Source organism: Scyliorhinus canicula, chromosome 17 (genome assembly GCF_902713615.1).
Source record: "Scyliorhinus canicula chromosome 17, sScyCan1.1, whole genome shotgun sequence".
In the NCBI taxonomy this organism is placed as follows: Eukaryota; Metazoa; Chordata; class Chondrichthyes; order Carcharhiniformes; family Scyliorhinidae; genus Scyliorhinus; species Scyliorhinus canicula.
In genome coordinates, this window is record NC_052162.1 from 105,289,244 (window position 1) to 105,316,838 (window position 27,595).

The 27,595-nt window shown below is 47.0% G+C and overlaps 1 protein-coding gene and 1 non-coding gene across 2 annotated transcripts in view; one reads left to right on the forward strand and one right to left on the reverse strand.

Moving 5' to 3' along the window:
* Positions 1-18,878, forward strand: part of LOC119951497 (zinc finger protein 721-like) — a 76,502-nt gene extending 57,624 nt beyond the window's left edge. Inside the window, exons 4-5 of the mRNA XM_038774706.1 lie at positions 10,369-10,476; positions 15,428-18,878. Coding sequence (XP_038630634.1) covers positions 10,369-10,476; positions 15,428-16,603 — 1,284 coding nt within the window. The 3' untranslated portion in view covers positions 16,604-18,878. The remainder of the gene's footprint in view (positions 1-10,368; positions 10,477-15,427) is intronic.
* A 5,922-nt stretch (positions 18,879-24,800) lies between these two features.
* Positions 24,801-24,872, reverse strand: trnac-gca. Its single transcript has one exon. It is a non-coding gene; the product is annotated as a tRNA-Cys (tRNA).
* Positions 24,873-27,595: the final 2,723 nt, after the last annotated feature.

The following is a 27,595-nucleotide window of genomic DNA, read 5'->3' on the forward strand; positions in this document are numbered from 1 at the left end:
AAACATCTCAAAGGTGAAAGTTCTCCAACAGCCATCAAGAGAAACGAACTGAAGTGGTAAATAACTTATTCACACCAAAGAGTTGAGTCAAGTCAATTTATTGGCAAAAGCTTTTGGGAGAAAGCCAGGTACTCCGCAGTGTTCGCGGACACCTTCTCAATTGTACAATGGCGGTTAGCCTCTTTTATACATGTACACACTTGGTTAGTTACTAATTAGCTTGGGGGGGTTATATACACAACCAATTAGGCTCCCCCAGCAACAATTAGCTTCCAATCACATTCCTCTGAGACCATCCGTTAACTAATGTCCACAACTCTTGCCCACAGGGGCTGGTTTAGCACACTGGGCTTAATCTCTGGCTTTTAAAGCAGACCAAGCAGGCCAGCAGCACAGTTCAATTCCCGTACCAGCCTCCCCGAACAGGCGCCGGAATGTGGTGACTAGGGGCTTTTCACAGTAATTTCATTGAAGCCTGCTCGTGACAAGTGATTTTTCATTTCATTTCACAATTACAAGGATAACAGGTGTCTCAATAGGTAATAGTCAGTTTGTCAGTTACAGAATGACTCAGCAATTAATCAGAACATTGCAGATGTCATTAGGTCAGTTAGAAAATGACTCGCCAGTAACCGTACTTATCAGGTCATTGCAGAATTAGATTGCCGTGGTGAGTAAGCTAGTATAGAATGACTCCGCAGTCCACACTACTGCAGGCATAAACTAATAATTAAACATAATAAAACAGATTCTTAATGAATAAATGAATAACCGCTAATGTAAATTTCCCTTAACAAAACAAATGACAATATTGAGTTCTTTACCCGTCAGTCTGGCCTCAATAAAACTCTAGATGGATTTGTACGTATAGTATTATTTATTTTTAACCAACTTGCAAGGCTGACTCGCTCCACAGAGGTTCAGAACACGCAGGCGGTCTTCTGAAGCTCCAGAAACGAGTGAAATCGGAGACAAAGAAATCTCTGCAAATATCATTCAAATGGCATCACGTTTCACATACAAGATTCCCATAGGTCATCCTGTACACCTCCTGACCTGGTCATCTATCCTGATTGGCTCACTTCGCATTCCTCAACCCTGGGCCTCTTGTTACCCAGCATCCTTTTCCCCATACTCCACGAGGCACCCCTCCCCCCTTCCTTGCCATGCTTTCTGAATCCCTTTGTCCTTTGTTTGTGAACTCACTACTATCAGACTGGCGCACATCTACACTATTGTAACCAATATTTTAACGAACTATTTTAGATCACATTCGTTTGTTCAATTCCTCATTCCCTACTGGTCCAATCCGTAGCTACGGCCCCTCATCTAAGAAGATTCATCGCTGCATTTCCAATTCTTGTTGCAGCACCCCGTCATCCGCTGCACCCTCGTGGATCCTAACAGCCAAGATCCTAGGGGCGTCTATCTGTTCCAGAGCACCCTGCATTTTGCCCATCACGCATTTAAGGATGGCCAGGCCCACAAAGATGCAGCCGAGTGCCACCGCTAAATACATGTCCATATTTATCAACCAGTCCTTCCAACCTCCGAATCCCCAGTTACCCCAAGAGCCAGGGTCCTGCATACCGTCCAGGTGGTCCCCTATGCGATCCATAAATTTAGTGATGTTAGTGGTCAGGTCTTGAACTCCCATCATACACTTGCCCTGCACTATGGCGCATACCCCACCCTCACGGGCCAGAAGATAGTCAAGAGCATACCGGTTCTGCATGGCAAATAACCGCAGCTGAGACAATTCCTTGGTTATTGCCCCGAGGGCTCCCAAGGTTTTGTTTCCCAGGATGGTAATGCCACAAATAAAATAATTCCTATTGCTGACCGCCAAGGAACCCCCCACACCTTCCAGTGTCAGGACGCTCAGAATTCCCCATCCGGCTGAGTGGCCCTGGTTGGGTGCTAGAACCTGAGGTTTTTTCCAGTTCTCGCAGAATTCGGCTGAGACTGCCCAGCATGCCAACTGATTGTGCAGTATCCACGCAGAGGGGCAGGGGTCTGTGGTAGGGACTAGAGTCCCGATAGCAATTTGGCGGGGAAATGGGGGTGACAAAACATTGGTCGCTGTGCCATTAAAAAGAAAGTAGTATCCTTGCTTTGTGTACAGGCTAGCATCACGATCAGTATATCGGTTGAGTAAGGATCCCCCAGTAGCCCAATTTATCCAGCTTTGGAAATCCCATTCGGGCCTCCTAGCAATGCGGAGAGCCCTAGTCCCAACAGTGATATGAGAGACATTCGCCCAGCCACACAGGAGCTGAAGGCCGGCGTTCAATGGAACGCAGGTGGTGTTGTAACAGACGCATTGGCCGGACACCCGAGTGACGTGACACCTCCTGTCCGTACAGGTGGGGAACAGACATGTTATATTCGTTTCCACCTCTACCAGCAAACAGCAGTACCCGTCACTGTTGAAACAATTCTCGTACGACCGGGAGTCTCTATTGGGAGTGAAGTGGCTAGGTATGTACGCCCTCCACCATTGAAGCTTATCGTACTGTGAGTGGGAATTATCCCGAGGAAGGGGAAGGCAAATAGCCAGTGGTGCTGATCCCGGATCGTAAGGAAGAGTGACTTGCTCGGGCGGCGGCTCGGAGCGCTGACAATGAACCACCGTTTGGGGAGTGCCCCAAAGCGGTGAAACAGAAAATAACCTAGACACTGATGCGGGGTTCGTGTAGCAGACAACCGATCCCTGGCCATACAAGCGGTGGTAGATCTGGTAGAAGAGATTCATACTGCCCAGGTTTCCCTCATTCCGGGTCCTAAATGAATTAAGTATATCTCCTGATAACCTACGTTCTAGTTATACTCACCTTCTCACATGCTCCGTCCTCTCTCTAGTCCCCCTCTCTCACAACCTCTTCCTACCCTCTCTGCATGGTCTGACTTTACCTTTATGGCACCAATCTTAACACATCCAAAATCAAATTTACATGTACTCCAAAAACAAGGCAATGTCCATGCAATGTTCCCTTCCCATCGCCGGGACCGGTGCAATTGCTTTAGTCCTGCATTGTCCGTTAACTTGATAACCTTCCATGAGTCGATACTGTGCCCTCGTATATGGGGGCAGCGAAGAACGTCACCTCTGCATAAGTGAAATGTCCTTGTAGTTTGGTTGGGGTTACAGATGTAGATGATATTTCCCTTTTCCATTTCCGCTGCCGATGCCACTCCAAGCGAGGCGAGGCCGAAGATTACACAGGCGGAGCGTAGCCAACCCATCATGCTCCACACCTGTAAAACAGCTCTGGGGAAGGGAGGCAGGTTAGTGACTGACCTTTTTACAGTGTTGGAGGTGGACCCAAAGCACTCCGCCCCTCCAGTTTAACTGCAGTGGGGGTGGTAAGGAGAACTTGGAAAGGCCCCTCCCATCGTGGCTCCAACCCTTTCCGAGTCCAGTTTTTGACAATGACATAACTACCAGGCTGCACTGAAAGCGAGCTATGTAATGGGGACGGTGACGGGTGAGCCGTGCGGACCAGCCCATGGAACTCCTTGAGGACCTTAGTGAGGGCTAGAACATAGGTAGTCATATGGTGAAACTGAACCAGTCTGGGAACATGCAGGTTCCAGGGAGTTCTAAGGGGCCTGCCATAAAGGATCTCGGCAGGAGAGAGCCGGGCCTGTCCCGCAGGTGTAACCCGCAGCTGGAAGAGGGCAACGGGGAGCAACTTAAGCCATGCCAGTCCCGTGTCTGCTCTTAATTTAGCCAATTTAGTTTTGAGGGTCTGATTGTGTCTCTCAACTAACCCAGCCGCCTGCGGTCTGTACGCACAGTGTAACTGCTGGCATATGCCCAACTGGGAGCAGAACTCCTTGTTAATCTGTCCAATAAAATGAGGCCTGCTATCAGAACTTAACTGAGCTGGTATGCCGTACCGGGGAATGATTTCCCGCATCAGAACTTTAACCGCAGTAGCAGCTTTATTATTGGTAGTCGGATATGCCTCAACCCATCTGCTGAACACATCCATAATGACCAAAACATATTTATAACATTGACACCTTTCCAACTCAATGTAATCCATCTGGAGCGTCTCAAAGGGACCACTGGGCAACGGGGTTTGCCCCACACCACAAGGGATACCTTTGCTGGTGTTATACTGCTGACAAATCAAACACCGATTACTGATACTCTGGGCCAGCCCCTGCATTTTCGGGTGCCACCAAGTGTCCAGTAACAAATCACTAGTCCCCCGAGCCCCACAATGAGTTGCAAAGTGTACACATTCGATGACCCATAAAGCTAGTACATCAGACATACAAATCTGATGTGCTGGCGTGGACCATAAAGAAGAAACAGAATCATATGTACAACCTAACCGTTTCCACATTTGTTTATCACTCTCAGGAGCTTCCTCCTTATGATGTCTTGGATGGTTGGCATTGGCTTGTCAGAGGCAGATCTATTTATTGCAGAATGTTTAGTTTGACGTAACATTTTAGGCACCATCACTTGCTGAGTTTGCGCGGCTGTCCGCGCTGCACAATCTGCACGTTCATTACCAACGTCAACTGGGGTCTTACCGTTTGTATGGGCAGCGCATTTAATGACGGAAATCTGCGTGGGCATAAGGAGGGATATCTCCGTGCCTGCCGAGGTAAGGAATCCCCTATTCTTCCAGAGTTTTCCGAAGTCATGAACTACCCCGAAGGCGTATCGTGAGTCAGTATAAATATTTACCCGGCGATCTGCCCCAAGTATGCATGCACGGGTAAGGGCAAAAAGTTTGGCTTGTTGGGCTGAATAAGGGGTCTGAAAAGCGGCCGCTTGTAGGGTCAGGCTATCCTGATCCACGGTTGCGTAACGGGACAGTCTCTGGCCAGTGGGGCTTATTAATGCACTGCCATCAACAGACATAATCATGTCAGGTTGATCTAACGGAATATCGCTCAGATCTTCCCTTATTGTGGTAGCTTCCTGAATCAAGGCTAGACAGTCGTCGCCAGGCGCCTCTTCATGGTCAGGGGGACCGCTAAGAAAACAGGCTGGATTGTTCAAAAGGTATATTTCATACCTAATCTGACGAGCGCAGTGCGGTAAGATGCTGAGTCTGCAGTTGCCCCAGTAGTGCGATGACCGAGTGGGAGCTATGCACCGTAATGGCCTGTTGGAGAGTTATATTGGCAGCAGCCTGCAGACTATTGTATATCGCTGTCAGGATCTGGGAGCAAACAGGGTGGCCCAACGCCACTGGATCAAGTTTGGAAGAGTAATATGCCACGGGCCGGTGCTTATCCCCATGTTGGTGGGTGAGTACCACTGTTGAACACCCTTCCAGAACAGTACAGTACATCTGGAACGGTCGGTCGTTCAGGGGCCTGCTGAGGGCTGGTGCTTGTAACAAGGCCTGCTTCAGGCAACGGAAGGTTTCGAGTGCCTCGGTGGTGAGAGTAAAATTCCCCCCTTCGCTAGTGTAAGGCATCAGCAGCTTTGTATAGACAGTGATGTTTGTTATCCACTGCCTACAATAATTCGCCATACCCAGCCAATGACATAGAACATAGAACAGTACAGTACAGAACAGGCCCTTCGGCCCTCAATGTTGTGCCGAGCCATGATCACCCCACTCAAACCCACATATCCACCCTATACCCGTAACCCAACAACCCCCCCCTTAACCTTACATTTTATTAGGACACTACGGGCAATTTATCATGGCCAATCCACCTAACCGCACATCTTTGGACTGTGGGAGGAAACCGGAGCACCCGGAGGAAACCCACGCACACAGGGGGAGGACGTGCAGACTCCACACAGACAGTGACCCAGCCGGGAATCGAACCTGGGACCCTGGAGCTGTGAAGCATTTATGCTAACCACCATGCTACCCTGCTGCCCCTCCTTGGCTGTGGTAGGGGCAGGGAATTGGTATATGGGTTCAATCTTACTGGCTTTGAGACTTTCGTCTGTGGCTGTAAGTAAAACTCCTAAGAACTTGACGTTTGTCTGAGCCACCAGGTCCTTTGATTGTGAAACAACGTAACCCAACGAGGATAGGTGATTTAATAACTGGATCACATCATCCGTTACTGGGCTCGTCGGGACTCGCTACCAATAGGTCATCTACATACTGCACTAGAGTAAATCCTCCATGATTGAACCGTTACCCCTTTGTTTCTGCACTCTAGCTGTAGCTGGAAGATACACAGTAAATCTCGGGCCAACAAGTTACAGTCCAATCCAGTAGTCACCACAAACTGATGATCTGTAGACTTATTCTCATAAGTGACTGCTCCAATGTCAAGGCCTGGAGTTGGGTCTGCAGACATCTGGAGAAGAGCGTAGGTGAGTTGACGAACCCCTGAGGCAGTCAGGTCCAGGTATACTGCTGTCCATTGTAAGTGAAGGCAAACAAATATTGGCTTTCAGATGCGAGTGGAAGGGCAAAGAAAGCGTGCTGGAGGTCAACTATGGCGAAGACCCGGGCTCGAGCTGGAATTTGAGCCAGTATGTGGGTGGGATTAGGGACGAGAGCATGTAACGACTGCGCGATGGCATTGATTGAACGTAAATCCTGTACTAACCGGTACTGGTCTGGTTTGGGCACCGCAAGTATGGTGGTGTTACATTCTGATTGGCAAGGGACCAGAATACCCTGTTGCAACAGTTCCCGGATTAATTTGTCTATAGACCAGGCAGCTTGGGGTTTCAGGGGGTATTGCCGAATGGAAGGCAGCATTACATGGTCCTTGATCGTTAGCATAATGGGTGTAACATTTGCCTGTCCCACTTGTGATGGGTATTCTGCCCAGACCTGTGGGTTGACATATTCCAAAACGCCATGTCCCAGGTGATGCTGAAGTTGTGTTAATCATTTCAGGGACCTCAAAATATTTTATGGAAGTGCCGTCTGGCATGACTTGAAGTGTGTACTCTGTTGGATCTGAATGATCCACTGCCCTCCTTACCATAGGCCCCAGATCCTTGGCATGGTATTGGCCGTGGACTTGACGTGTAATACGAGGGCCTACAGAAGCTGACTGTGGCCATAAATGTGGTGGTATTGTAACAAAATTGGCTGTACCTTCTTTTCCCGTGACTGTGGCTGTAATCTTGACTGGCCATTCGGTCCCAATTAACGGCCGGTATTTGTCCTCCAACTCCCTGTCCTGTCCGGTTCTGTCATAGGCCAGGGTAAAGTGGTGCAGTGAATGTTCAATGTCTAACGTTCACCACTGGGGTGTGATAGAAATATAGCACTGTTGGCTCATCCTCCATGATTGAACCGTTACCCCTTTGTCTCCGCACTCTAGCTGTAGCTGGAAGATACACAGTAAATCTCGGGCCAACAAGTTACAGTCCAATCCAGTAATCACCAGAAACTGATGATCTGTAGATCTCATAAGTGACTGTCACAGGTTCAGAAATAGGACACTCACACACCTGGCCTTGGAACCCCGACAAATGCTGGGTGTGGTCGGATAGTGGTAGTTGAAGTTCTGATTGCACCGAAGACATGGCTGCTCCAGTGTCGATTACAAATGGGTAACGTTGATCTCCTATCTGCAGAGATAATAGGTTCCCTGTCTAATTGGAGAGTCCTTATGACTAAATTAGCTAGTCAATCGTGTGTTGGGAAAGGGTTTGCCTGGGAAAAGTCAGTGTACCTCGTCTGTCCTCCCATTGGTGGGTACCCCCTCCTTTGGGTCGGGTAGTCTCCTTCTGCTGCTCGTCTTTTAAAGGGGCATTCCTGATGCCAGTGGACTATCTGGCAACAATTAAAACATGCATTGTTCCTTCTATATCTGCCCCGTCCTCTTTTCCCAGTAGACCAATGGCCCCTCAGAGGGGGCAGCAGTTGTAAAGCTGTTGGTGCATATGGTGGGCCATAAAGAGGGGCTGAGGGTCCATTTGGGTGGGTTTGATATCCTCCCCCGTGTTGATCCACCTATCCAAGGTCACAATATTGGGGTTCCAGCTGGTAAGCCACTGTATCTGCTGCTGGTTGGGGTCTCAGATCATCCTTTTTCATTACATACTCAGTCTTAATCTTTGTAACTGAGCCTCTTTCCTGGCCTACACCCTCCTTCCAATAAAATCTGATTGCCCGGGCCATCTGGGAAGTGTCGTTCTCTGTCCAATTCATGTTATTACATTTCACGGCAGTAGCCACGGAAGGTGGTAGGCAATGCATTGACATAGCACAATATTGAGGGGAATTCTGACCATTTTGGTACAGCAAGTCACCGGACTGCCCACGGTAGATTTCGTTAAAGCGTTCCAGAAATTCCTCTGGCTCCTCAGTCTTTTTAGGTTTGAGGTCTAAGATAGCAGAGATGTTTATGGGCTTTTGAAATGTGGCATTCAACGCATTCAGGATTTGTGCCCGTCTATCATCGTCCAAGGCATGGGCTTGCTGAAGTGCGCCGTGGCTAGCATAATTCAAGTGGTTGAGGTGACTGCGGTACTCTGCTGGGGTTAAAACCTGCTGGACTAGGGCCCAGAGGTCCTTCGAATCAGCTTGATAAGCTGAGATGGTAGTTCTCAGATAGTCCACGAAAGCAGCAGGAGATTTCTTCCTGTCTAGGATTGCAGCCAGAATAGCCATCATCTCACTGGGTCTCCATGGGAGATAAACGTCTATGGTGGGCTGGGCTGCTGCTGTAGCAGCATCAGGGTTGGGTATTTTCCTAATCGGCAACTGTCTCAGAGTCTCACTAGGGGGGCCTTTAGCGGATTCCTCTGGCTCTTCAAAGACTTCGACATCCTTCCCTTCCGATAGGGGGAGCTCCGGCTCTTCAGAACCATTCCCGTCCTCTTTCTTTGTTCTCATACTTTTCTGTCCTACCATATCGGCTTTAAGGGATCTAGGTGGTATGCGTAATTGTTTCTGGATAGGATCAGGCCCCTCTCTCATTGTCCGAGATCGGGTCCTAGAGCTAACTGGGCTTGTGGAACAGAGCTCCCCTTCTCTAACAGACGGTGAAGGTGCAGAAATAGGACCCAAACTATCAATCACAGGGACTGGAGAGGCTGGCATGATTTGAATCTGGGAAGCAGCGACTGGATATAAATTATGATACCCTGGTGGTTCTGGAATTAGTGCAGACAATGCTACTGGTGCAGTCGGGACTCTACCCGACATGGTCCAATTCTCTAGATCATCATCTGCCTCTGTCAATGCAAGGCCAGCCATTGAATTACGTAGCCCATTTTTTTTTTTACTCGAGTCTGCCCTGTTAGGTATCTCCCTCTCTTTACTTGTGTGTTTTTTGAATGCACACTCGTTTTTCAAGATCTCCAGAGTTTTCTGGTTCCCCCTTCACTAATTGGAATCCCCATTTTAAGGACATTTTCTTGCCAACTTGATAACATGATCTTATCCCTCTCCACTTGACAACATTGTCTCCATAATCCAATCAACTCTTTGGTCCGTATACTTTGGTGTTTCTTCCATACTTCACCCTGAACTTTTTAAATAATCTCCATATCTTTAGTGCCCCCTAATGGCCATTCATCACCCAATTTCTTCCTTAAAGTTGCTGACATTTTTCTAAAATCTCTCGCTTTATCTGGATAAATATCACATAATATTTGCAATGAACTGTTTGGATCACTCGTGTTGTCCAAGCAATTCCCCATAATCTCGAACTGGTCCTCAAGACTGCGTTGTTCGCCACTACAGTCCAAGGATATGGGGCAGCACGGTAGCATGGTGGTTAGCATAAATGCTTCACAGCACCAGGGTCCCAGGTTCGATTCCCGGCTGGGTCACTGTCTGTGCGGAGTCTGCACATCCTCCCCGTGTGTGCGTGGGTTTCCTCCGGGTGCTCCGGTTTCCTCCCACAGTCCAAAGATGTGCGGGTTAGGTGGATTGGCCAGGCTAAATTGCCCGTAGTGTCCTAAAAAGTAAGGTTATGGGGGGGGTTATTGGGTTACGGGTATAGGGTGGATACGTGGGTTTGAGTAGGGTGATCATGGCTCGGCACAACATCGAGGGCCGAAGGGCCTGTTCTGTGCTGTACTGTTCTATGTTCTATGATACAATTTTAGCTTAATCAACTATAGTTTCCAAAACACACGTGGAACTGAACAGTCTGTCCGATATCCCATCAATTCCGCAATCAACCCTTAACTGAACTATTAATATTATGATATCCCATCAGTCTTTTTCAACCCTCAGTTGCACCTACATCGACTGAATTTTAAAATTTTCTAATCCCCAGACTGACCTTTGATTTAGTCGAGACGATCTTTCTGTACCAACCGCGAGTGACCAGACCAATCAGACATTGAGAAAAGGGGAAAGTCAACGTGGTCATTTCCCAGCTACTCACATTGTGGGCCCATTTCCACTTTCCTTGTCCAACATCAGTCCAACATCAGTCTAATTCTGATTTTGCAGCTGGCCGGTGACAGTCTGGAGAAACCCCGTGTTTTCGGCACCAAATGACAATCTTGAGTTCTTTACCCGTCAGTCTGGCCTCAGTACAACTCTAGATGGATTTGTAGGTATCGTATTATTTATTTTTAACCAACTTGCAAGGCTGACTCGCTCCACAGAGACTCAGAACACACAGGCGGTCTTCTGAAGCTCCAGAACCGAGTGAAATCGGAGACAAGGATATCTCTGCAAATATCATTCAAATGGCATCAAGTTTCACATACAAGGGCAGCACGGTGGCGCAGTGGGTTAGCCCTGTTGCCTCATGGCGCTGAGGTCCCAGGTTCGATCCCGGCTCTGGGTTCACTGTCCGTGTGGAGTTTGCACATTCTCCCCGTGTTTTGTGGGTTTCGCCCCCACAACGCAAAGATGTGCAAGGTAGGTAGATTGGCGACACTAAATTGCCCCTTAATTGGAAAAAATGAATTGGATACACTAAATTTATAAGAACATAAAAGTTTCACATACAAGATTCCCATAGGTCATGCTATACACCTCCTGACCTGGCCATATATCCTGATTGGCTCACTTCGCATTCCTCAACCCTGGGCCTCTTGTTACCCAGCATCCTTTCCCCCATCCTCCACGAGGCACCCCTCACCCCTTCCTTGCCATGCTTTCTGAATCCCTTTGTCCTTTGTTTGTGAACTCACTACTATCAGACTGGCTCACATCTACATTTATTGTAACTAATATTTGAACTAACTATTTTATATCACATTCGTTTGTTCAATTCCTCACAAACACCTCCAAAGTTCAGTGTCCTCCTTCTCTGCCTGTCCATTGTCCCTCAGAAATTCCTCACCTTCTCTGGCATTCCAAAATAATGTTCCCATTCCTAGAAGGTCACCCAGAGGTGGGCCGGGTACAACATTCCAAATTTCACCCCCTTCTTAAAGAGGGCAGCCTTGACTCAGTTAAACCCAGCCCTCCTCTTTGCCAGTTCTGCTCCCAGGTCCTGATACACCCACAGTTCGTTCCCTTTCAGGGTGCACCTCATCGTCTCCCTCGCCCATCGCAAAATCTTTTCCTTGTCCAGGAAACGGTGCAGCCGCAGCATCATCGCCCTTGGCGGCTCGCCCACCTGCAGCCTCCTCATCAACGCCCTGTGTGCTCGGTCGACCTCCAGGAGCCGATCGAAGGACCCCTCCCCATCAACCTGACATAAGAACATAAGAACTAGGAGCAGACATAGGCCCTTCAAGCCTGGTTCGCCATTCAATACGATCATGGCTGATCTTTTTGTGGACTCGCCTCCACTTACCGTAACCTTTTATTTCTGTACTGTTCAAATATCTATCTATCTTTGCCTTAAAAACATTTAATGAGGTAGCATTAGCTGCTTCATTGGGCAAGGAATTCACGACCCTTTGGGTGAAAAAGTTCCTCCTCAACTCGGTTCTAAATCTGCTCCCCCTTATTTTGCCCCCGATTTCTAGTTTCACCCATTAGTGGAAACAAGCTTCCTTCTTCTATCCTTCTATCCTATCTATTCACTTCATAGTTTTCAAAGTTTTGTGAGATCCCCTCTCATGCTGCTAAATTCCAATGAGTATAGTCCCAGTCTACTCTCGTCTCTCCTCATAAGCTAACCTTCTCAACTCCAGAATCAACCCAGTGAATCTCCTCTGTGTATCCTCCAGTGCCAGTACATCTTTTCTCAAGTCAGGTGACCAAAACTGTACACAGTACTCCAGATGTGGCCTCACCAGCACCCTGTACAGTTGCAACACAACCTCATGATAAAGTAGGGCAGTACGGTAGCACAGTGGTTAGCACAGTTGCTTCACAGTTCCAGGGTCCCAGGTTCGATTCTCCGCTTGGGACACTGTCTGTGTGGATTCTGCACGTTCTCCCCATGTCTGCGTGGGTTTCCGCCCACATTCCAAAGATGGGCAGGTTAGGTGGATTGGCCGTGCTAAATTGCCCTTAGCATCCAAAAGGGTTGGGTTGGGTGAGGGTACTGGATTACGAGGTTAGGGTGGAGGTGTGGGCTTGGGGTAGGGTGCTCTTTCCAAGGGCCGGTTCAGACCCGATGGGCCGAATGGCCTCCTTCTGCCCTGTAAAATCTATGATTCTATGACTAAATCAGCACGGGTTCATGAAGGTGAGGTCATATCTGACAAATCTGTTAGAGGTCTTTGAGAGCTACAAGAAAGTTAGACAAAGGAGAACCAGTCGACGTGATTTATTTAGATTTCCAGAAGGCCTTTGACAAGGTGCTGCATAGCAGATGTTAAATACATTAAGAGCCCATGGTGTTAAGGGTAAAATCCTGGCATGGATAGAGGATTTGCTGACTGGCAGAAGGCAGAGAGTGGGGATAACGGGATCTTTTTCAGGATGGCAGCCGGTGACTAGTGGTGTGCCTCAGGGGTTGGTGCTGGTACCACAACTTTTCACAGTATAAATGATTTGGAAGAAGGAACTGTGAGGCACTGCTGCTAAGTTTGCAGGTGATACAAAGATATATAGAGGGACAGGTAGTATTGAGGAAGCAGGGGGGCTGCAGAAGAACTTGGAACAGGCTGGGAGAGAGGGCAAAGAAGTGGCAGATGGAATACAGTGTGAAAAAGTATGAGGTTATGCATTTTGGAAGGAGGAATGGAGGCATAGACTATTTTATAAATGGGGAAAGGCTCAGGAAATCAGAACCACAAATGGACTTGGGAGTCCTAGTTCAAGATTCTCTTAAGGTTAACATGCAGGTTCAGTGGGCAGTTAGGATGGCAAATGCAATGTTAGCATTCATGTTGAGAGGACTAGAATACAAGATCAGGGAAGTAGTTCTGAGGCTGTATTTGGCTCTGGTCAGACCCCATTTGGAGTATTTTGAGCAGTTTTGGGCCCCATATCTAAGGAAGGATGTGTTGACCTTGGAAAGGGTCTAGAGGAGGTTCACAAGAATGATCTCTGGAATGAAGAACTTGTTGCATGAGAAGCAGTTGAGGACTCTGGATCTGTACTCGGAGTTTTAGGAGGATGAGGGGGGATCTTATTTAAACTTGCAGGATACTGCAAGGCCTGGATTGAGTGGATCTGGAGAGGATGTTTCCACTAGGCAGCAGGGTAGCATGGTGGTTAGCATAAATGCTTCACAGCTCCAGGGTCCCAGGTTCGATTCCCGGCTGGGTCACTGTCTGTGTGGAGTCTGCACGTCCTCCCCCTGTGCGCGTGGGTTTCCTCCGGGTGCTCCGGTTTCCTCCCACAGTCCAAAGATGTGCGGGTTAGGTGGATTGGCCGTGCTAAATTGCCCGTAGTGTCCTAATAAAAGTAAGGTTAAGGGGGGGGTTGTTGGGTTCTGGGTATAGGGTGGATACGTGGGTTTGAGTAGGGTGATCATGGCTCGGCACAACATTGAGGGCCGAAGGGCCTGTTCTGTGCTGTACTGTTCTATCTTCTATGTAGTAGGAAAAACTAGAACCAGAGGACACCATCTCAGACTAAAGGGACGATCCTTCAAAACAGTGATGAGGGGGAAGTTTGTCAGCTAGAAGAGGGTGGTGAATCTGTGGAACTCTTAGCCGCAGAAGGCTGTGGAGACCAAATAACTGAGTGTCTTTAAGACTGAGATAGATAGGTTCTTGATTAATAAGGGGATCAGGGTACAGTACGGTGGCACAGTGGTTAGCACTGCTGTTTCATGGCACTGAGGTCCCAGGTTCAACCCGGCTCTGGGTCACTGTCCGTGTGGAGTTTGGACATTCTCCCCGTGTTTGTGTGGGTTTCGCCTCCACAACACACAGATGTGTAGTATAGGTGCATTGGCCACGCTAAATTGCCCCTTAATTGGAAAAAATAAATTGGGTACTCTTAAAATTTATATTAAAGAAATAAGGGGATCAGGGGTTAAGGGGAAAAGGCAGGAAAATGGGGATGAGAAAAATATCAGCCATGATTGAATGGCGGAGCAGACTCGAAGGGCCGAGTGGCCTAATTCCGCATCTATGCCTTCTGGTCTTCTGGCCACCAACGAGGTGAGCTGCTCCTCGTACTCCCCCACCGTCTCTTCCACTCTGAATCGTCTGGACCTGGAACTCCAGCCTCTGCTCCACACGGTCAATCCCCGCTTTCAGCGGCTTTATCACCCTGGCGAGGTCCTCATGGGCTTCCCTCCTCTACTAGCTGAAACTCTTCGTTCACGAAGTCTGCCAGTTGCCCCTGTCGGGTGGGCAGGGCAGGCCCTTTACGTTGCACCATCTTAACCTGTGGCACTCGAAGATTCTCCTGCTCCAACAGCTCCCTTCTTTTCAACCCACTTCTGGTCCGTGGATCCATTCATCAACCACGCCAGTGGAGTCTCAGTTTCTCCAATCACTCCAGCACCCTTTTTCATCCAAACCTCCACCCTTCGAGTGGGTAAAATGTCCAAAAAGTCCAAATGTGCGACCGGACCACTAACTCCATGGCTGCCACTAGACATCAGATTCAGCTATTTTAAAAATCTCTTTATCCAGTTTATAAAATTTGAGGATATTGAGTTGTATTTTCCAAAAATAATATACATGTGACTCCAGATCCGCAGCAACCAGGTTGACTCTTAAATGCCTTCTGAAATGGCGGAGCAAACCCCTTAGTTATATCTCAACTGCTCCAAAGTCAATAAAAAGTTATGAATCTGCAAAGTCAAATTTAAAAATAAATTTTTCACCATGGTTGTGAACTCTTTAGTTCAGCTTTAGACAGTTTCAAGGGAGGGGGATGATGGAGCTAGATGGTTTGGGAGATTCTGACTGGTTGCAAATATATAAAACATCTGTCCTTTGTCTTCTCCCACGTCTCAACTCCGCCCACCTACCCCCTCATTGAAGCCCTAATCTTTTGTAGACCCAGACCGACCGGACATTTCTGAACCAGTTGGGTTTTTGCAACAATCCAGCAGCTTTCATGGTCACTTTTTCCTCATGCTGGCCCCACAAATGATCAGATTCATTCAGCTCAATTTCAGAACCAGCTTATGTGTTTTTGTGGGTTCTCTTTCACTCCCTTTTTTCTGTTTTAAATCAATTGTACAGAGTATCAGAAGGGGAGAATTTGCAGCCAGGATCCTGAAACCAAACATCACATCAGGGTCTGACAGAGTATCTCGGCCCGAGGATCATCAGCCTTTGAAAATGGACAGAAAAAGCTCTGATGACACTGGAGGGAAACTGTGGAAATGTGGGGATTGTGGGATGGGATTCAATTACCTGTCAGTACTGGAAACTCATCGCCGAAGTCACACAGGGGAGAGACCGTTCACCTGCGCGGCTTGTGGAAAGGGATTCACGCAGTCATCCCACCTGGTGAGACACCAGCGACTTCACACTGGGGAGAGACCTTTCACTTGCTCCGAGTGCAATATGGGATTCACCCAGTCATCTCACCTGGTGGCACACCAACGAGTTCACACTGGGGAGAGACCGTTCACCTGCTCCGAATGTAATATGGGATTCACCCAGTCAACCCACCTGGTGACACACCAGCGAATTCACACTGGAGAGAGACCATTCACCTGCTCCGAGTGTGGGAAGGGATTCACTCGGTCATTTCATCTTCTGACGCACGAGCGAGTTCACGCTGGAGACAGACCATTCACTTGCTCGGAGTGTGGGAAGGCATTCATTACATCATCGGCCCTGCTGTCACACCAGCGAGTTCACACTGAAGATAACCCATTCACCTGCTTAAAATGTGGGAAGGAATTCGCTAACCCCTCTAATCTGATGAATCACCAGCGAGTTCACACTGATGAGAGACCTTTTAAATGCCCAGTCTGTGGGAAGTGTTTTAAAAGGTACAGTTGTCTGATATCCCATCAACGTGGTCACGCTGATGAGAAACTTTTTAAATGCCCAGACTGTGGGAAGTGCTTTAAGAGTTCTGAGGAACTGATGGCCCATCAATGTATTGACACTGATGACAAAACTTTTCAATGCCCAGCTTGCGGGAACTGCTTTAAAAGTTCGAGGGAACTGATGTCCCATCAATGTGTTCACACTGATGAGAAACCTTTTCAATGGCCAGACTATGGGAAGTGCTTCAAAAGTTCTGAGGAACTGATGGCCCATCAATGTGTTGACACTGATGACAAAACTTTTCAATGCCCAGCTTGCGGGAACTGCTTTAAAAGTTCGAGGGAACTGATGTCCCATCAACGTGTTCACACTGACGAGAAACCTTTTCAATGCCCAGACTGGGAACTGCTTTAAAAGTTACAGGGAACTGATGTCCCATCAACGTGTTCACGCTGATGAGAGACTGTTGAGGTGCTCTCGCTGTACACCAGCGACCATCTGCTCTCACTGTACACCAGCGACTTCACACTGGGGAGAGAGACAATTCACCTGTTCCCACTGTGGGAAGGGATTCATTCAGTTACTCAGCCTGCAAGTTCACAAGTTAGTATAGTAATTGGATTTTGCTGTTAATCAGATCCAGGACTGAACTATTTATTAGTGTCTGCTTCTGTTGATGTTAATCTCCAGCCCAGTTTTAGGCATTACTATTCTGGGTAGAAATGAAATAAATCTGCTTGGTTTAATTTTTGAACGATCTCATCTTATTGTGGGGGGCTGGGATTACCCAGTTTCACAGGTACAAAGGAATAGACCCTCAGACGTAGGAGCAAACTAGACCATGAGGCAGCAGGGTGGCACAATGGTTATCACTACTGCCTCACAGTGCCAGGGACCCAGATTCAATTCCGGCCTTGGGTCACTGTATGTGTGGTGTTTGCACCTTCTCCCCATGTCTGGGTGGGTTTCCTCCGAGTGCTCCGGTTTCCTCCTCCAGTCCAAAGATGTGCAGGTTAGATTGATTGGTCTTTCTAACTGCCCATAAGTGTTCAACGGTGTGCAAGTTAGATGGGGTTACAGAGTAAAAAGGATAAGGTGGGGGAGTGGGACTTGGTTCTTTTCAGAGGGTCAGTGCAGACTTGATGGGCTGAATGGCCTCCCTCTGCACTGTAGGATTTCCATGGTTCTACATTATAATAATGTGACTTCATTGTGACCTCTGCTGATCGGAAAAGTTACCATATGAATGCAAAACTGTCTCTAATTATCTTCAATCCCAGTCGTCTGCTAACTGACCTTCGTCAGCAGAAACAACTTCTCCCTATCTTGTCTTATGAAACCGCCCATCCCCACAGTCATAATTTTGAACAGCTTTACGAAATCTACGTTTAACCTTCTGTGTTGTAAAGAGAACAATTCCGGTCTCTATAATCTCCATATGAGTTTCCTCAGCCCTAGACATGATGCAAAGATTGAGATGAGAGTTTGGAAAATGTTGGCAGGTGGGGAAAATGGAGAAGGACCCAAACCAGAAAACCCAGTGTCCAGCTTTGTGAAATATTAAGAAACCAGATAGATGTAAAGGATTTATATTTACATGGGTAAACATTAGAAATAGCTTTAGGTGGGTTTAATTTAATCTTTCTTTGCTTGGAAGGGAACTGTAATTTGATTTCACATTGAACAAAATATGTTTGTGTGAGGGCGAGTTTTCGTTTGCAGCTAAGATCTTAGTCTGATGGTGAGAGCTGAGATGGGAAATTGGACAATTGCTCAGCAACAAGAGAAGCCCTGAGAGTGGTGCAGGAAGATTTCTTTGTGAAAAGCAAATTACTGCAGATGCTGGAATCTGAAAGAAAAACAAAAAATGCTGGAAAACCTCAGCAGGTCTAACAGCATCGTGGAGAGAGAATGGAGCTAACATTTCGAGTCTGGATGACTCTTCAAAGCTTTCTTTGTTTTAGCTCAAAGTTAGCAGTTGAAGCAGGCCATGAAGCTGTACACCAGTATCACTGAGCCCTGCACAGGAAAGCTAAAGGGGGCCCAGCTCTTTTAGCTTTACTGTAAGAAAAATCCTACAATGGAGTACTGGTTCAAACAGCCAGTGCTCGTGATCTACAGAAAAACTGGTCAGGAAGTTGGAGAAATAAAGAAAGGTTTCCACCACGGTGAGTTAAAGGAATGAAGGAGAAACTGGGACAGAGAACCAGACAAAATTGTAAAGAAATAGGTTGGTGAGACTACTAGAGAAAGAACCTTGCGTTTGAAATGTTTTATTCCTGTCTGTGAACAAATTGTTAAGAATTGACTGGATATCCGAAGTGGCTCAACAGTGAAAGCCCGTCAAGGCAGTGGAAACCACAATGAGCTGATCCAAAATCTTGGCATGGAATTCATGCTGAAAGTGGAGCGGAAGCTCTGGGCCGAAGGTTCTTTTGAAAAATGTGGGCGAGATTTTGAAATGCGAATTGCTACGAGGGAAGATTTGGAAAGCATTTTTTGGAGGTGATGTTTAGAAACTCGAGTGACGATCATCTGGGGCTCATGAGATGATTATAGCTTCAAATATACTTTTTCATCCATTTTAATCTTAAAACCTGTGTGTAATTAATCTAATGGAGGAGTGGAGGGATATTGCATTTTGATCCATTTCTTCACGTTGAATAAATGTTCTTGTTGTTAAAACTAACTAGTAGTTCTGTGACTCTGTTCCTCCATGTCTCCATGTTTAATTGAAAACAAAGTTACAATCTATTGAGCCAGGGTTCCATTCTGGGATCTTCCCGTTGTAACATCAACAGGGATTGTAACAAATGTGGGGGTTCATCCATCCGGGATGTCAAAATGTGGGGAAAGTATAATAATGATCTTTATTATTGTCACAAATAGACTTACAGTAAAACTGCAATGAAGTTACTGAGAAAATATTGGATGCTGATTGGTAACAATTTGGTGGGAAATTTTGAAACATGGAAAGCAAGTTACTGGATGTTAAATAGCAAAACCTGATCTGGGATTTACAGGTAATTGGTGGGAGATGTAAAATCTTAAAGAATCAGTGGGGTACTGAGATACTGGATAAAATAAATATAGTTAGGGCAGCACGGTGGCACAGTGGTTAGCATTGCTGCTTACGGCGCTGAGGACCCGGGTTTGAATCCCGGCCCTGGGTCACTGTCCGTGTTGAGTTTGCACATTCTCCCCGTGTCTGCGAGGGTTTCACCCCCACAACCCAAAAAAAGATGTGCAGGGAAGGTGGATTGGCCACGCTAAATTGCCCCTTAATTGGAAAAAACAATTGGTACTCGAAACTTTAAAAAAAATAAAAATGAAAAAATAAAATAAATGTAGTTACTGTGAGATGCATTGTGCAGGTTAGAATCCATAATTGGTGTTGAAAATTGCTAAAACTCTCCAAGATAGAAGAGGTAATTGGCTGGTTTGTCAAAAGTAATCAAAAATCAGTTAACCGAATTGGCACAAAAATTGGAATTAGGATTACCTGCAGGGAAAAGGAAAGATGAGATTATTGAAAGTCGAGCGGAACATTTGAAAGTGCAAGGGTTACCTGATAAACAAAATATTTTAAACAGTGAGGAAATGGAATTAGCTAAAATTCAACTACAAAGTGAAATAGAAATGAAGAATTTCAAAATGCAGGAAAAATAGAGGGAAAGAAATGAAAATAACTTTTCAAAGGGAAAGAGAAGACAAAGAGTTTTTGAAGGAAAATTTGAAATGCAGAAGTTAACAATGACAGAAAGAGAAAAGGATCATGAGAGAATTTCAAATGAATAATCTTTATTGTCACATTTAGGCTTGCATTAACACTGCAATGAAGTTACTGTGAAAAGCCCCCATGCAGCAAGTTGGAGCAGGAGCACCTGAGCTGGGTGAGGAAGGAAGTTGCTCTAACTAAGACTAATAGGGAAATGTTTAAATATATGCAAAATCTTTGAAAATTATGTGGAAGCATTCTTTATTTCTTTTGAAAAGGCAGCTAAACAGATGAAATACCATATGAAATTCGGACTTTACTTTTACAAATTAGACTGGTAGATTGAGCCAGTGAGGTTTATGCAGCAGGCTGTTTTCTTGTATTTCAAAATTTCTGCCTGTATGCCTCAGGTACCAACTTCTATGCACTAAGGATAGCTTTCTTTACTACTTAATAATCTACAGATACCGTTTCCAAATACGTTGAATTCGAGAGAGTAAAGCAACATTTTGACCATTGGATATGGGCGATTAAAGGTAGAGTAAACATATGAAGCCTTTGGAATGGTGATTCTTTTATAAGATTTAAAGATTCACTTCCTTTGGTTATTAGGACTCGTGTTGAGGGAGAAAACACAGCTGGACAGGCAGCAGAGTCAGCTGATGGTTACTCATAGAGCCAAACCTTTTTCTGCAATTCTTTTATTTTTAAAGACAATTTTATTGAGGTATTTTTGGCATATAAAACAATGTTATTGTATAGTAATGTACAAAACGAAAAGCAAATAACATAGTGCAAACCACGACTCCATTCTCACAGAGACTTGCCTTAACCACCCCCCACACTACACTACCCTAGTCCCACCCCCTGCTGACGATTAATTCTCCGCGAGGAAGTCAATGAATGGCTGCCACCTCCGGGCGAACCCCGATAATGAACCTCTCAGGGCGAACCTAAACTTTTCTAGACCGAGAAAGCTCACCATGTCCGATAGCCATGCTTCATTCTTCAGGGGCTTTGAGTCCCTCCATGCCGACAGTATTCGTCGCCGGGCTACCAGGGACGCAAAGGCCAAGACATCGGCCTCCTTCTCCTCCTGGACTCTCGGGTCCTCCGACACCCCCAAAGATTGCCACCTCAGGACTCATTACCACCCCAGTTTTCAAAACCCGGGACATGATGTCCGTGAATCCCTGCCAGTACCCCCTGAGTTTCGGGCATGACCACAACATGTGCACGTGATTAGCCGGCCCACCGGCGCATCTGGCACACTTGTCCTCCAGCCCAAAAAATGTACTCATCCGGGCCACCGTCATGTGGGCCTGGTGCACGACCTTAAACTGGATCAGACTGAGCCTGGAGCATGTTGCGGTCGTGTTTACTCTGCCTAGAGCTTCTGCCCAAATACCGTCCTCCATCTCCCCGCCCCCCCTGAGCTCTTCTTCCCACTTAAACTTCAGGTCATCAGTCTGTGTATCCTCTGCTCCCATTAGTTCTTTGTAAATATCTGAGACTCTACCCTCACCTACCTCTCCCCGAGAAGCTACCCTTTTCTGCCTTCCCTTTGGCGGGAGGCGTGGGAAGGACGGCACCAGTCTGCGCACAAAATCCCGCACCTGTAAGTATCTAAAGTCATTCCCGCCCGCCATGCTCGGAAAGCCCCCTTCCAGGAACAGATCACCCACCTTCACAATCCCTGCCCTCCGCCACAGTCGATACCCCTCGTCCGTGTTCCATGGGGCAAATCAGTGATTGCCGCAGTTTGGGGTCCACACCGATGCTCTCACGTCCCCTATATGCCGCCTCCACTGGCCCCAGATCCGCAAAGCTGCTGCCACGATAGGGCTGGTGGAGTACTGTGCCGGCAGGAGGGGCAGAGGCACCATAACCAGGGCCGCCAAACTGGTGCCCCCGCACGATGCAGCCTCCACCTGCTCCCAGACCGACCCCGTGCCCACCATCCATTTCTTTATCATCGCTGTGTTGGCCGACCAATAGTAGTTGCTAAAGTTCTGTGGCCTCCCCTCTGCTCCTTTCGCGCATCACCTTCCTCACCCGCAGGGACTTCCCCGCCTAGGCAAATCCCAGGATAATTTTATTCAGCCTCTTAAAGAAGGACCTCGGGATGAAAATGGGGAGACACTGAAATATGAACAAGAATCTCAGGAGAACCGTCATCTTGACAGTCTGCACCCTCCCTGCTAGTGACAGCGGGAGCGCATCCCAACTCCGAACCTCGTCCCTCACTTGTTCTACCAGTCGGGACAGGTTGAGCTTATGCAACCTGCCCCAGTCTCGTGCCACCTGTATCCCCAAGTATCTAAAGCTTTCTCCAACCAGCATGAACGGCAACCCCTTCAGCCTACTCTCCTGCCCCCATCGCCTGAATTACGAACAACTTGCTCTTCGCCATGTTCAATTTATATCCTGAAAACCGGCCAAATTCCCTCAGGATTTCCATGATGCCGTCCATCCCTGCCATTGGGCCCGCTAAGTATAACAACAGGTCATCCGCGTATAACGAGACTTAATGTTCCACTCACCCCGCCCCCCAGGACCAGCCCTTTTGAAGTTAACAAAGCAATTGCCAGCGGTTCTATGGCCACCGCGACCAGCAGGGGGGAGAGAGGGCAGCCCTGTCTTGGTCCTGCGGTGTTGTTAGAATTAGAACAGTACAGCACAGAACAGGCCCTTCGGCCCTCAATGTTGTGCCGAGCAATGATCACCCCACTCAAGCCCATGTATCCACCCTATACCAGTAACCCAACAACCCCCATTAACCTTATTTTTTAGGACACTAAGGGCAATTTAACCTGGCCAATCCACCTAACCCGCACATCTTTGGACTGTGGGAGGAAACCGGAGGAAACCCACGCACACACCGGGAGGACGTGCAGACTCCGCACAGACAGTGACCCAGCCGGGAATCGAACCTGGGACCCTGGAGCTGTGAAGCATTGATGCCAACCACCATGCTACCGTGGTGCCCACAGTCTGAAGTAATCTGATGTCCTGTCGTCCTGTTCGTCCTTACACTAACCTCTGGGGACTAGTATAGCAGACTAACCCAGTCAACCCTGAATCTTCCAACACCTCCCACAGATAGTCCCAGTCGACCCGGTCAAAAGCCTTTTCCGCATCCATAGCTACCACTATCTCTGCCTCCCTGCTCTGCATCATGATCACATTTAGCAGCCTTCTTCGATTGGCCGCCAGTTCCCTACCCTTTACGAACCCAGTTTGGTCCTCCGCAATTCCGTCCGGTACACAGTCCTCAATTCTAGTCGCCAAGATCTTGGCCAGTAACTTAGCCTCTGCGTTGATCAAAGAGATTGGCCTATAAGACCCACAGGGCTCCAGGTCTTTATCCCGTTTCAGAATAAGCGAAATAGTGGCCTGCAACATCGTCAGGGGTAGGACCCCTCAGTCTCTTCCCTCGTAAGAAACCCTGACCAGCATCGGCCCCACTGTCTCAGCAAACTTTTTTTGTAAAACTCCACTGGATACCAATCCGGCCCCGGGGCTTTACCCGACTGCATGACCTTCAGGCCTCCCAATACCTCTTCGATCCCAACCAGGGCCCCCAGTCCGTCTACCAATCCCCTACCCGCTCTTGGGAAGGTCAGTCCGTCCAGGAATCGTTTCATCCCCTTCGGTCCCCTGGGGGGTTCCGAAGTGTACAGGTTACTATAAAAGTCCCTGAACACCTTGTTCAGCCCAGCCGGGTCCCCCACCAAATTTCTCTCCCCATCCGCTATCCTTCCTATCTCCCTAGCCGCTTCTCTCTTCCTCAATTGTTGTACGAGCATTCTGCTGGCCTTCTCTCTATGATCTTATATCGCGCCTTTTGCCTTTCTAAGCTGCTCTACAGCCTTGCCTCTAGTCAGGGCCCCAAACTCGGTCTGCAGCCTCTGTCGTTTCCTGAGTAACTCTGGCCTCGGGGACTCCGCGTAGCTCCTGTCCGTCTGTAAAAGTTCCTGAAACAGTCGGTCCGTTTCTGCCCTCTCTGTCCTGTCCCTATGGGCCCCGATTGAGATCAGCTCCCCTCTCATCACTGCCTTCAGTGCCTCCCAGAGAACCGCTGCTGAGACTTCTCCAGTATCGTTCACCTGCAGGTAATTCTGCATTCATTTCCTGAGTCTCTCACAAATCGCCTCGTCCGCAAGCAATCCAACTTCCAACCTCCATTGTGGGAGCTGGAAGCTATCCTTACAAAATCCGTCGGTTGACCCAGTGCGGAGCATGGTCCGATCTGGTAGTTGAGATTATTCTGCCCCCACCATCCCGGGCAGCAAGTCCCTATTCATGACAAAGAAATCAATTCGGGAATGCACCTTATGGACGTGGGAGTAGTACGAAAACACCCTCGCCGACGGCCGGCTAAATCTCCACGGATCAGGTCGCGGTGGCCATAGAACCGATGGCAATTGCTCCATGAACCCTCTCCGTTCCTTTGCCATCACTGGCAACCTGTCAGTTTTTGAAGACGACCGATCCAGGCTCAGGTCCAGGACTGTGTTAAAGTCACCACCCATGATCAATTTGCATGAGTCCAAGTCGCGGATATTCCTTAGCAACCTTTTTCAAATTTTCATTTCAACCTCCTGATCAAATCCGCATTGTCCGAATTGGGGGCATACACACTGACCAAGACTACTCTCACCCCTTCGAGCTTACCCCTAACCATAAGAAATCTGCCGCCCCCGTTCGCAACTGTACCCTATGACTCAAATTGAACCCTTTTTATTAATCAGGATTGCTAAAGAAAATTACAATTGGCTTTCAGTTCAAACAGCATATGATGTATCACGGTGTTCCCCAGACGACATGCCAGGTTATCATAAGTATTTTCTAAACTGATGCAATGAAGGAGACATGGCAGCCAGACAGCATAGGGGGCATTTGGATTTGAACCAGAGACCTTTTGATCTGCAGTCAAATGCTCTACCACTGAGCTATACCCCCATATGCTGCTTGAGAGCAATGATACGTTGAATCATCATTGTACTTATTCAGGTTTGTTTTATGTCTGCTTGCGACCGAAGTATGTGTTCAATATATTGGTGACGACCTTATATTTATTCTCGCAGATACAGGTTTTTCACAATGTCTCTTGACTTTACATTCAATACATACTGGGAATATTCAGCAGATCAGGATGAAAGATCAAAAGGGAAACTGTAAAAGAATGGACGGCAGAAGAGATTATGTAACAAATGGGATGATGGTGAAAAACAGAATAAGGCGTCAATGGAACAAATAAAGGGATAGAATGTGGAAGAGTAATTCTGTATGAATAAGTTCGCTCTGTTCTGGGAATATTTTGCTTCTCTGTTTGTTCATCCAGATCACTTAAGCCGCACACAGAAAAATCTCAAATCCTTCCCCTCCAACAAACAGAATACACACTTCGGTGAGCAAACAAACACAATTCACACACAAATATATTCATTTTGTCCTGGCAAACGTTCAGAGAGAGTTCTGGATTTCTCTCGCCTAGATTTTACCATTGGATTGTTATTGTCTGGATCCCCTTGGACGAGAACCCTCAGCTATCAGTCTACGATGAAGTGGTTCATCTAACTCTGTGATTCTGAGCACTCATTTTGGTTCAAGTGCTTGAGTGGAACTTGACACTTTTAAAGTGTCATCATTCTATGTACATCAGTCCTCATCTACAAATGGAATCAGTTTTCACACATAAACTATGATATTAACAAAGCATGATGGAGAAAGACTCGGGCTGATCATTGGCACTACCGGAGAAATACCCGTCACCCATGAAAACAGTGAAGTTTCTAAGTAATTGCGCCCGACGTGGCCACAATCCTGATATTGAAACACTCATGCTCTTCTGACTGAGATAGCCGACCATGCAGCTTCTTATCACAGTGATATAACGGTTTGAATGCAATGGTAGCGAAAGTAATTGATGCAATCACGTTTCTAAGCTAGAACTCCTTCCGAGCATTATCACAGAATCATAGATTTTACAGTGTAGACGTAGGCCCATCGAGGCTGCACTGGCTCTTGGAAAGAGCACTTTATATAAGCCCACAACTACTCCTATACCAGTAACCCACCTCACATTTTTGGACATTAATGGCAATTTATCATGGAAACCCACACAGGCACAGGGAGAATGTGCAGTGGACATTCCACATGGACAGTGAACCAAGTTGGCGAACCCACCTGTGAAGCAACAGTCCGAACCAATGTACTACAATTCCACCATTGCGATCCATTTTCCGCAGGATATTTTCCCGGATGAAAGATTTTCCCGCTTTGCGCAATCATTTCGAACTTACATTCGGTTACATATATTAATCAAATTGAATTGCAAACGTGATGGACAAGCAATTGGAAAGAAGTCGCTCGGTTACACAAGTTGCGGGTGGTGTTGTCGAATTCCCAACAGTGAGCTTTTCAATTAAATAATGGAACTCAACTGTGAAGACATTCAGAAAGTTGCTGTTTTTTTTATTTATGAGCAGAGTAAGCGGTCTCCCAACAGCAGGTTAAAGTCCAACAGGTTTGCTTGGAATCACCAGCTTTTCGAGCGCAGCTGCATCATCAAATTTTTTGTGACGTACTCACTCGGGGATGGTATATATACTGCTCAAAGGTATATCTCACAAATTTCATGGAGCAACATCCATTAAAAATTGAATTGTAAACAAGGTGAAATAGAGACTTAATGGACCTGCTGAAAATTATGAATGTGTGGTTTGGGACGGGACAACAGATAAAATAGGAAGAAGCTGTTTTCACTGATGTAGAAATGCGGATTTCACACAAATAAATGAAATTACAATTGGCTTTCCGTTCAAGCAGCAGATGATATATCACAGTGTTCCCCAGACGATATATGCATGCCAGGTTATCATTAGTATTTTCTAAACTGGTGCAATGAAAGAGACATGGCATCAAACAGCATAGAGGGCATGTGGATTTGAACCAGACCCCTCTTGATCTGCAGTCAATTCTCTACCACTAAGCTATACCCCCTTTGCTTCTTGAGAATAGTGAAACGTTGAATCATCATTGCACTTATCCAGGTTTGTTTTATGAGCGACCGAAGTATGTGTTCGATATACTGGTGACGACCTTATATTTATTCTCGTAGATACATGTTTTCCACAATGTCTCTTGACTTTACATTCAATACATACCGAAAATATTCTGCAGATCGGGATAGAACATAGAACATAGAACAGTACAGCACAGAACAGAACAGGCCCTTCGGCCCTCGATGTTGTGCCGAGCAATGATCACCCTACTTAAACCCACGTAACCCGTATACCCGTAACCCAACAATCCCCCCATTAACCTTACACTATGGGCAATTTAGCATGGCCAATCCACCTAACCTGCACATCTTTGGACTGTGGGAGGAAACCGGAGCACCCGGAGGAAACCCACGCACACACGGGGAGGACGTGCAGACTCCACACAGACAGTGACCCAGCCGGGAATCGAACCTGGGACCCTGGAGCTGTGAAGCATTGATGCTAACCACCATGCTACCGTGAGGCCCCGGGATGATAGATGAAAATGGAAACTGTAAAAGAATGGACGGCAGAAGAGATTATGTAACAAATGGGATGATGGTGAAAAACAGAATAAAGCGTCAATGGAACAAATAAAGGGATAGAATGTGGAAGAGTCATTCTGTATGAATCAGCTCG